The following is a 12,009-nucleotide window of genomic DNA, read 5'->3' on the forward strand; positions in this document are numbered from 1 at the left end:
CAAAGCCAGCGGACATTCGTCAAACATTGGTTAAGAAGACATTACAACAAGGCTTTTCTAGCAGTGCACAGGTTGATAAATGCTTTGCTGAAGCAAGAAACCCAAAACAACGAGATCCGGAGGTAAGATCTGCGTCAAAGCGTTATCGTCTCACTCAACTGATGTCTTGAATATGCCACTGCTGCAAAACACTAGCAGTCTTCCCACATAAGGGACAATCAAAACATCCTCATAGAGCCCTAAAACTCTGCAACAGCCTTCCCGACATGCCTAGGCAGAGTGTGCTGAGCTGTTGCCAGAGACACTATCAGTGCGCTGCGAGCTTCAAGAGTGAGGGGAGGAGAGCAGAGCAGGCGATGGCACACGTGGAGGAATTCAAAGTCTTCCTGATAAGACGACATGAAAGTGCCCCAGGTCCTGCTTTTTTAACCTAAATGCTTTCCGGAACTATTTCCACTTCCATCACTGCAGTCAACAGCATTTGACTTGCTGCATTTTGACCCGAACTGGCACTTCTTATCAGGCAGGCACTGTCAAACATGGAAACAGCTCTGTATCTTAGATTCCTGGAATTTCTAGGGGCTATTTTTCCACAAACCTCAGTTCAATTACAGAAAAAGAAAAAAAAACTTTACCTCTCACTATCTCTCATTACACTCACCGATGTATGTCAGGACAATAATCTGAATCCATCAAGGCAACGATTTACATCTTCCCACTGTCATGATGCACTTTAAGCCCTGAGGTTGTTAGAAAAGTGTGAGTTTTAAAGAGTGGCAAATGTTTTCACAGGGTTAGGAGCCACTGAATTAAGAGTTTAGAATGCTTAAAGTTAAGTTTGCAGCAAACCCTAAATCCACACAGCCACACAGGCTGGTTTGAGGGGCAGGAGTGATGATGATAACATAAGGGTTATTTAGAGGTTTATGAGGCATTTGAGGGTTTTTCAGTCATTTGAATCATTTTTCCTCACTGCAGCAGGGAGATGGGGTGACGAAGTTTATAGGGAGCAGTTTGTGGCAGGATGGCAGTCAACACCATTAAGATTTACTTTTCCAGGAAGAGGTCAGAGAAGACCAGGAGCAGGAGGCGGCAGCCATCCAGTCAATGACAGCCTACATGAAATACCCACACCCATAATTCCCCCCGTCTTGAGCCGAATTACCATGGGTGGCGTTCAGAAAGTTAAGTGAGTCCTAGTTTGCCTAACTTTACTCACAATAATTCCTGTTTATCTCTCCAAGCCACTTATCTGCTGTAAACACCCGAAAGAAAGCTTTTCATCATGGCCCACTAGTAATCTCAGCAGCTTCAGCTACTGGTTTAGTGTAGCTGAAGCTGCCTGATTTATGCTTCATTTGCACTGGTATGTCTGCTTTTTTTTTAAATAATAATAATAATAATAATAATAATAATAATAATAATTAGAGGCATTTCCAAATTTATTTATGCTGAGTAACACTTTCAAAATATGACACTAACAGATGAATGAGTGGATTTTGTCTGAATCTTATATATCTTGATCTAAAGGTCACAAAGCCACATGTGAGTCCTCTTCTGTCATGACCATAACCGCACACACACACACACACACACACACACACATGAAAATGTATTTAAAATGCACGTTTTGTCACAGCAAAGACGGAAAATGACAGGTTAAAGCAGCTACACAGCAGTTAATGATTTCTGTACGCGGGTCTTCATTTCCTTCCAATCAGTGTTTCTTGTGCTGATTGGGTGACGTGAAGATGTAAATGAGGACATAGTCATTTGCATTACTGTCTATGTTTTGTGAGATTTCATCTGGAAGGAAACCTCTCAACGTACCTGGTCTTGGATTTGAAGGCAATAAGTGACTTGGTCCGATTTGTCTGAGTTGGAAAACTTTGCGCACTTCGTCGCATTTGTTTGCGCTGCCGAGTCCTGATGCACAGCAACATGCCAGGAGGAAAACACAGCGGACCCACAGCGCATCCATTTGTATAAAATCCTGGGTGAATGATCACAGGAAATTTAAAAAAATAAATAATGTAAAAAATAAATAAATACTTAAAAAAGTATTTTTGGAAGTTGATATTTCTCTTCAAGCTAGAGCGCGTCGGTTATCAGGTGAGTCCACATCTCAGGGTTGAGTGTGGGCACGTGTCGGGTTTGTTTCCGTCGGGGAAACGCTGCGGATTACCCTTTAAATCCACACGCAGAGACAAAGTTACAGCCGTGTGACTTGACGCTTTCAAAGAGGCATGTTGGCCAAGTTGGCTGGACCGAGAGCAGAGGCGGTACCATAATGTTACCTGCACCCAGCGGTTGAATCCGCGTCACAAGCGCTACCAGGCAGCGCCATCTAGTGGGCAGAGCTCAGCATTGATCCGTCTTTAAAGCCTTCTCCTCTCCAAAACTTGGAAGGATGTCAAACTAATTTTAATATTTTAGGATTAAAATTAGATGAACTATAGATTTTCAGACTTTTTATTTATTACGTCCTCAATGAAGTCAGAATGGCTCCTATTCTGTAGGACATGAGCTTCTTTACAATCGCCAGGCTCGATAAACTAAAAAAGTACGAAGTTGTGGTTTTAATGACGCGTACGCCTGTGGTTTAATTGTGAAAAGATAAATATTTAAAAGCCCGTTTGTGTGCTGACTTTAATGTAAACTGGTGTGCCTGTCCCCCATTCATTTACTTCATTCATTCACAATTTTGCATGATGTTTAGGATTTGTTTCAACTTCATGAGATTATAATCTATGGCGTCTAACTTTAAGCCCAGGTATGCAGTGTTTCAAAAAGAAAAAGAAAAAAAAAAAAGCAGTTGATCGCCATGGTACCTTGTGCTGCAGAGCTAACCCTAGTACAGATTATGTGTGTCAGTGCGCCCCAGGGTGGCTGTGGCTACAATGTAGCTTGCCATCACCAGTGTGTGAATGTGTGTGTGAATGGGTGAATGACTGGATATGTAAAGCGCTTTGGGGTCCTTAGGGACTAGAAAAGCGCTATATAAATACAGGCCATTTACCAGGCCAGATTATGTTTAAAGTATGAAATTCCCACCAGTTGCCTAAAAAAAAAAAAAAAAAAGGCCCTCAGTGCGCTCAAGTCTTTGCATTTCTGCATTACTGAACATCATTACTAAAGCCTGATTCTTAGACCTGAGAATAAAATGTGCTTGTAAACGTTTATACCAGAGCAGTCCAATTCAGGCTTTATATTCAAGCCTTTCACCCCCTTAAACACCAACAGGGCTGCAAACAGAACATGTATGGTAATCCACCAGATTCTCCAGTTTCTGAATGACAGATACTCTTTACCTACAGTCAGCATTTATCTTGCAGGCTTTCCTTTGTGAGTTCAAATAGTTTGAACCATTTTCCCCCAGAGCAGACCTTTTTCCAAACTGAGCAAAGCACGCACACACACGGTTGCTTCCCCCCCTTGTCCACTGCTCCCGTAATACTTTGCACTGTGTAATCAGTGTCAACTTATCCATGTTTGTGATTGGTCAGAAGTCACCAATGTCCCCTCTTTCATATGAACTCGCTCAGACGCAGATTGAGAAACCCCATGTTGATTTATCTAGTGAATGGCCACCTTCATGTGACTGTGCCTGCACTATAAATGCAGGTCTTTAGTTTTGTGTGCACAGGGAGAGCCTTAATATGTAAAATTAAAACATGTCCGTTTTCAACTACAGAGGACAGCCACTTGTAACAAAGGTTTCTGGCTTGCAGGGGACTTTTTGATCACATGCTACAGCAACACGAGTAATGCCAAAAGGTAGTCCAAAGACTACGATAAGGTTTTGAAAGCCACGAAGTGACAAAATGTGACACGTCACGATTTAAAGCTCCAAAATAGTTACAAGTCTAGCCAAAATCCATCAACTTTGCAGTGTTTAAACCTTTAACTGCCAACTCAGAGATTAGCACAGAGTCAGAGGAATGTGCAATAGAAATTTAATCTTTCAAGAGGTGTTACAATAACCACCTGAAAATTTTAAAGCTAACACTGTTAACAAATTGATGAAACACCAACATATCCAGTTAAGATTCAGGTCCGTTCCATTTCCTCGTTTCCACACAGGCCGGGACAAGTGCAATACCTGGAGGAACACAGCATTGCTACCGATCCCCACCTACACAGAAAGGGATGTCTTAGAGTCTCCGATCACATGCAATAAAACCTAAAGAACCTCTGATGAAGTCTGCCAGTCCCACTTAGCAGAATATAGCTCATCAACTCAGTCAGTTTTGCATGGATTTGCACAGCAAACACCATTAAAGCTGAATGCAAACCAGCAAAACTGACCACGCGACGATCAACAGAAATCCACCTTCGGCCATTCCACAGAAAGATGCAGTTAGAAGTACTTCAAGTGCTTACATTGCAGTAGATTGTGCAAAACACTACCTGCACTATAAGCACTTTAGTACTGCTGAAACTGAGTTCATTGGACGATTACTGGCAGACACTCCCATTTGGTGTTTTGTTTGTTTTTTAAACTGTCATAGTTTAATTTAATCAGGCTGATGTGACACCAAAATTTTAAACAAAAGCAAATCTAAACAGGTGGAGAGCAAGCAGGCCACCATCAGTTTTGCATAGATTTGCACAACTCATATATTCTTGTAGTGCAACTATGCAAAACTAGCAGAGAACTGCGAGATATTTGAGCCCAATTAGAAGTTCAAAAAAAAAAAAAAAAAAAAAAAAAATTGTCTGGTGGCGCTTATCACAGCCCCTTATGCCAGAAGGAGCACTTAGGGCAGTAGGTGCTAGTCTATTTCACTATCTGCACTAGATGCACCTTAGCACAAAGACAGTACTTCAAAGAAAAAGAAAAAAAAAAAAAAAAAGGACATGAAATATCAGAAGACTGTGCACATCAGTGTCAGGGTATTGCTGTAAGTGCCTCCACTGCAGTAGGTATTCCATAGTACTACCTGCACTGTAAGCACTTTGGCAATACACAGACCATTACAGCATCACATGGAAGGCCAGCCATGCTGCTCCACGAGGCAACTTTGATTAGGGGGAGTCCTGCACCTCCGGGGAAGGTCGGTTAATCTGAAAACATAAGAAAGCGCATTAGGGGAAATCAACGCATTGCAACAAGTTCCACGTGTAAGTGACTTTTACTTAATTAACGACAATTCGGTCTTCCAGACATCGAAATAGCGCATCAGCGCCCCTGTTTAACAGTTCTTGCACGAGATTTTTGTTGTGGCACGAGGAGCTGGGACTTATTAGAGCAGCACGAGGTCAGCGAAAACATGAATGAGCAGCACAACCTGCGGCCCGCGTTCGCTGCGACACGGGAGCGCCTGCGCATCGAGCACTGTTGTTCACCCCTCCCCCACCTTCTTTAACATGGCGCCTCGAAGTGCGCCAATCTTAGCATAAACGACTCGAAAAACAAGCACGCAAAAGGCAAATGTCGTAGCACACATTAGAAGAGGTAGCAGTGTGTTGCTTTTTTCCACGTGGAGAAAGCCACGGCTCGCGATTTCGGACGTCCTAGAAAACAAGGCTATCGTCCGTGTTAGGAGCCGAGGCTAGCAGCAGGCAGCAGCCGTTTGAGCAGGTAGCTTAGCTGCTGCGAGCTGGTGTTAGCTTCCCGAAAACATGGGGGGGCAAAACCACGCTACGTTTTTATAACTGCCCTCACACCAAGGGCTAGCGTAACGGTGCAGGTGCATTCGTGGGGGTTCCAGTAAAACTAGTTTGCTTTTAATTGGCTTGTTTTTCTCCTGAAGTCAGTTTCGAAAGCTAATAAAACTGAAATTGAGTTTAAGGACGCTGGTTAGCCATTAGCTAACAACAAATGAGCACACGCTCAAGTAAAAGAAATTGCACCTATGGCACATCTGCCCCTCTGAATTCCGCAATTTTACCCCCACATCTTTCTCAATAAACCCGCCCTGATAGTGTTATGTTTGGAGCTTAACCCTTACAACTCTTACATTAGTGGGGCTAGGCTAGGCTAGCCAAGCTAAATCGCGCGGCCTAGAACTGCCCCATGTGCTGCTGCTTTGTTCTGGGGGGCACTTTAACTCACACACCACTGCACTCGAGAGCGAGCAGCCAATTGTCCAGATTTAAAAACTAACTTTTCACACGTTGAATCAGTGTGTCGATATAAACTCATCGTTTATTAACAGGAGACCTGGTATTTTTCCCCAACTAGTTGCTAAAACGCAGCGGGGAGAGCTCCGTACAGCTTTTCAAATCTCCCTCATTCCCTCAATGGTGGAGCCGAGGATGCCATGCGCCTCACGTTACACTGTTTTCATGGCCAATATTTTCATTTACGCGTTAATGTTTGGATCTCGCCGCCAGCACGATAACAAAAGACGCGTAAAAATAAGCGTAATGCGCACAGCTTAGAGTTTCATTTACCAAAATCGAGATTTTAAAAAATAACCCTAAATCCGACTTCCTTGCCGATAAACATGCGCTCGGTAGACACTCACCAGCCGAAATCCACCATCTTCGCTCACTTGCTTGGGCTGCCGTGTAGTCTCTCACCGACAAAAGAGACGAATAAATACACAACTATCCCGCAAACTTTTCAAACGGCGGACACAACGAGACGTGAAGTGAAATCCGAGCCGATTGCGGGTCAATTTATAGCCCAGTTACACTGCTTAAAAATGATAGCGAGCTTAGGAAAGTGGCGCGAAGACGACCCGTTGGTAACCATGTGGGTGAATGAAGGGCGTCTCCCACTGAACGTAAATATCTAGCTACAACCCCCAACTCCCCTATTAGCATACATAAACTACGGTACTTCCGACCCATATCTCCAACCAAACAGCCTCCACCTCTCCAGAGGAAGAAGAGGGAAACAGTCGGCGATCACAGCGGCTTTCAGCACCTATTTATTGAAAATTAAATGCACGCATAGCGGAAAAACAGCTTCTCTGTGGACGTTCGAGTTTCACATTTATAACCAAAACACCTATAATCTTCCACCCTGGACTCATTTGAGCAAAGATAACGGAGCTGGATAGCAAAAGTAATTCGTGCTGATTGAATTTAGTCACGTGCAAAAAACAGCAGAAAAACAAAACTAATTAACCTGTTGCTGATTCACAACTCATTAAGATTAGCCTGCAGGTTATTATTTTTAACATACACCGACTTTCAACCACATGTGTAACAAAAAATTATTCTATCACTACCACTAATACATACATTTTTTTTTACTATTTTCCGAATAAAATCGAAAATATGTTTACAAAGCTTACAGATTTGCTGATAATTAATTAACTTGGCAAGTTATAATTCTTTATATATTTTCAGTAATTTGGCCAGTATCCAATGTAAACTAACAACAACAAACAACCAACAAAAATATATAAACAAAGTCATCATAAAAGCTAAAAGTTATTTTTCACTCCAACAATAGGAAGAAATATTTATTTATTGCTTGTTTTTTATGTAAGTAATTTATTTATGTAATTAAAATGTTTAAATAACAGAACATAAAACATTATTGAAATAATCAGAAAAGGCTTGTACATTTATTTAAGTTGGGTTAGAAAAGGAAAAAAATAGTTTTTATGTGTTGGAAATTGTAAACACAGTTTTTAACAAGTAAAATAAGCTTTTGATGCAGTTATTGGTTAATCAGACTGCAAGTTAGACATAAGATGAAAGCTGTGTGAAGTTTGCATATCTAACTAAGACAGTGTGGCTGTTTGACAGCTGACTCTGTGACTGTCACAGCAGGAGATGCACAGGTGTAAAGCAGGAATGAAGTTAAGAACTTTTGCATTTGAATGGAGCACAGCCTTTGTTAATGTTATCAGCAGCACCTGTGCTTCTCTAGAATAAATATCTGCTGTGGAAAAAACAAAAAGACCCACTGATGTTTGTGTTCCTTTTCTATTCTATTATAGTTCAAAGCAAAATTTTAGCTACTTTAAAAAAAAATGAAGTTGCAAAGATTCATAAAATTTTATTGCTCATAGAGAGCTCGGAATATGTTGCACCCAGGCCTCGCTTTCTTCTCAGATTTCAAAGATAATTAAGAGACTTTACAGCCAAAGGCACCAAACCACATCAGGAAAGTCTGGTGCTACATAAAAAAATATATACAGAAATAAAAAATAAGAATGATTCATGGCCTTTACTCGGCATGTTTTCTGCAGGCAGTTTAAAGCTTTCTAAGGACTTTAACAGCCGTTTCGTTTAAATTTGTGAATTTATAGAATTGCTCAAACGCTTTCTGTATAGCCTGTGCACCAGAGAAATTTATGTGAAGTGGATGAGCTTCCAAAACCTGATGTTTTGTCATTTTAATTGATTAAATTTGTACATGCATGAAACTAAATCTTAAATATAATTGTACCTTTTATTTGATGGTGGTAATTTTCTTTTGACTCGAGAGGAATGTGTTTATTTTCAACTGAAACTCTAAAGCTACTACTGCAGAAAAAGCTGTTTTTTAACTCCACATAAGCTATTTTTAATTTTAAAAAAATATATAAAACAAAGTGCAAACTATGTTGTCACCTTTCAAATTTAAATAATTTATTAGCAGTCCCAGAGGTAAGCTAATCCATCGCTGTGTTTACTGGTATATTTACTGAAACAGTAAACCTTTTCACACCTTCTTCTACCGCTGCAGCTTTAACATTCAAATGAGGCTTTTGTTCATAAAGTAAACATGCAAATGCAGTTAAATAAATGACAAAGAACTCCTTATACAAAGAAGCTCAATCAACATAGAAACAAGTAACAAAGCCAGTCAGCTTTGAAAACTTTCAAATTTGACACTCCTTTTGGCTCATTAGCCTCACTGGGACTAAAGAAAATTATAAAGTTTGAAGCAAATTAAAATGATTTTCACCTTTCAGAGCAAAGTGCTAAAGATTTATCGCAGCTCATTGTCACTTTGTTTCTTACTATTCTTTTCTTTTTAAGTGCTTGAAGGCACATGTGCTTGTGCTTGAAGGGTGTATATTCTGCTGCTGCAGCATGGGGGGTTTTTTTTCCCAGCATTTCTTCAAAAAACCTTTTGAACTGCACACATGCATGTGAGCGCAGTACAGTATAAAAGCTGGCCAGCAGAGGGAACTAGCAAATTAAAAACTGTACCATAATGACATGATTTGCTGCTTAACTGTAAGAGGAAACTGTAACCACTTCCTATCCCTGGAGTTTCTCTTCATTTTGCATCCCAAAGTAAACGAATGAATTCATGCCCACCAGATTATTATAACTTGAAAATTCCAGCTATTCACTATGAAGCTCGAGCCTTTGAGCTGTACTGGAGAAGAAAAAATGGAAGTTGTGCATGTTTTAGTCCAGTTTTTCTGGCGGTGTGTTTGTGTATTACATTAGAGCTTTAATTCTCTCTGTAAACTGGAAACATTTGAAACCAGAATAGCTGCTCCTCTCCACCTCTCTGAGCACATGGTGGGACACACTGTGGGAGTGCGATCGCTCAGTCATGACCCCCAACCCCCCACACAAAGCCAGTTCCTCTGCATATGGAAGTGAGGTGGGGGGTGGGTGGACACAAGGAGGTTGTAGACCTCACATCGTCCCATGGGGTCAGATAAAAGCTTACGACTCTCCTTAAACGACCCACCCCCACCACCACCCCTGCTCCTAGCTCTGCACTCTTTGCACAAATAATAGTTAAAGATTTATTACGTCATCAGCACACTCTTCATATCACACATCATCATTTTTTGATAGAGGCATAGGAAAAATGCTTTAAGCATTAAGGAATGGGGCTGTGTTGGTGTAATATAAATTCTTAGAGGAGACCTCACCGATAGAAACTTACAGCACCACGCTGCCACCACTTGTCCTACTAAAGCCTGTATCGAGATCCAAACATCCCCTCTGATGCATGGACACTTTAAGGCCTCTTCTTTCCAAAATGGCCTACCAGAGCCAAAGCCCCGCCCACAACAGGGGCCATAAGCACAGGGGCCTCTGTTTTTTGTTCTTCCCATAGAAGCCTGACCACCATTGTCTCGGCGTGACCCTGAGGTCAGCTGAACTCACCTCGCCCAACCACGGCCCATTCAGCTGCGGAGCTTCACACAGGACAAAAACATCTCTAAAAAGCGAGCATCGCTTCATGCGAGGAGGGGGGTGGCCGTGAAGGGACACATGGACAGACGACGGCCACGCTCTGCAGTGTGTCAGATTCACAAGCTGAGCCGTGTTATTTCTGTTTTTAAGTCTCCGGATCAGGTAGTTCAAGCCGAGGTATGAATCAGATGCGATCCAGTGCAGCGTGGCTTATAACGTTATAGTCCGGCAGATAGTCAGGATGATATCCCCATCAAGTACGAGTGGTTTAGACCACGCTGAGTCTATTAAAGAAGTCAATTATAGAAAGTTATAATGAAGTTATATTTGACACGTTTTCTATTAATTCACCCTCTGATAGTTTAAATACACATCTTGGGGAAATAAAATTTTGCTGCAGGAAAAGAATGAGGCCGTCCACGCCTGTCATCTGCAGGCCTTCATTAAAGTGTGTGTATCGAGCCAAATATAAGTGGTGCAGTAAGGAGGTTTCTTTTGACAAAATACTCCATATTTTATCAAAAAACCCACATTATATGAAAAGCATGATATGTATTTATTTGTTTGTTTGTTTTTTACTGAAGAGAAAAGCAGATGGTGAATGTTGATACTCACGCTGGTATTGGTATTAGATTGATACTCGTGGATTAAGATCGATGCTTTGTTTCTGTCCTCTAAGTTCAGCATGTAGCCTGGCACATTTAGATTCCACGTCTTAAAAAAAGCATTTCAAAATATATGTAAGGCTGAAAGGTGTGATGGCACGCAGCTCTCCCTGCATAAGCTGCATCAGTATCAGAAATGCCAGCCCTGTATTGACTTGGTATCAGATTGATACTAAAATCTGCAGTACTGCACAGCGCTGATAGACAACCTGTTTAATTTTAGCTCGAGCCTCTAGCATGGCATCGTGCTTTCAGAGACAACGGTGTCCCTGGTGGAGGGGAAGCTCATGGAAGTTGGCAGGTTGAAAATGTGCAGCATGATGTGGCTGAAGGAGCATGAAACATGTTCACAAATCGATGCTTCGCACGGTGCCACGGGAGAGACGAGAGTCACAATTGAATGTTGAGTGTTTTGTTTTTTTTTAATAAATACGTTTTCTTTTTGTTACAGATCATTTCGTAGCTCGGGGATATTACGCAAAACTGCCGACCTGTTATTAACCCTGAGGGGAAACTGGTAGAGAGTAAGTGTTAGGTGCTTGTTTTCCCATTTGGCTTTAACATTTAGGCTCTTTTTATTTTTTCTTTTGAGCCCTACTCATACCATTAAAGTTTCTAAGTGTTAATTCTACAGCCATCTCTTCAGTTTCCAGTAAACTACATCTAACTCTAGTTTCTATGATGTCATTTTTGTCTATTCAACCTTAAAACATGTTTTGTTTTGTTTTTTAAAAATGATGGTGTTTACCCCAGAGTGAAAGTCAGTTTCCCAGGAGCACCATTAGAGGTTTAATGACGAGAAAAGCTCAGAGCCTAATTTCATTCATCCAGCACCTCCCCCTGAAAGCCACTCAGAGAGCAGCTTAAGGTTAAACTTAACTTTACCAAAGCAACTGTTTGCATCAAAGCATGATGTAGGGCAAAGACAGCTGTCTGCTAATCTAAGGGTGGCTTGATCAGCTTGCATGTCCATCAGCGTGAGTGTGTCTGATAAATAAAGAGCGGTAAGTGTTGAATTGGGTGAATTTAGTTTAGTGTAAAAGCAATGAGTGATCAATAAGACTAGAAAAGCTCTGTTAAGGCGATGGAGTCTATAAAAGTACTTGAAGTATAACTGAGTGGTTATATTTAACAGATCGGAGTGCTGTTGTACTCACTGTGTAATATTAGTATCTAACCACATACATCACCCTTTTGTTCATTTACAACACTTCACCTTTGGGAAACTGAAGACACTTACTTTATTTTACGGTGTCCTAAAAGTAAGTTAAACACCTTTTCCCTTTAA

The 12,009-nt window shown here is 41.2% G+C and overlaps 1 protein-coding gene across 1 annotated transcript in view; it reads right to left on the reverse strand.

The window, feature by feature from the left end:
* Positions 1–2,266, reverse strand: part of gpc5a (glypican 5a) — a 159,343-nt gene extending 157,077 nt beyond the window's left edge. Inside the window, exon 1 of the mRNA XM_086289790.1 lies at positions 1,831–2,266. Coding sequence (XP_086145916.1) covers positions 1,831–1,981 — 151 coding nt within the window. The 5' untranslated portion in view covers positions 1,982–2,266. The remainder of the gene's footprint in view (positions 1–1,830) is intronic.
* Positions 2,267–12,009: the final 9,743 nt, after the last annotated feature.

This window comes from Aulonocara sp. 'chitande type north' Nkhata Bay, linkage group LG1, assembly GCF_057382095.1.
Source record: "Aulonocara sp. 'chitande type north' Nkhata Bay isolate Kocher_YH1m ecotype deep benthic linkage group LG1, A_spYH_male_GT1.1, whole genome shotgun sequence".
Lineage (NCBI taxonomy): Eukaryota > Metazoa > Chordata > Actinopteri > Cichliformes > Cichlidae > Aulonocara > Aulonocara sp. 'chitande type north' Nkhata Bay.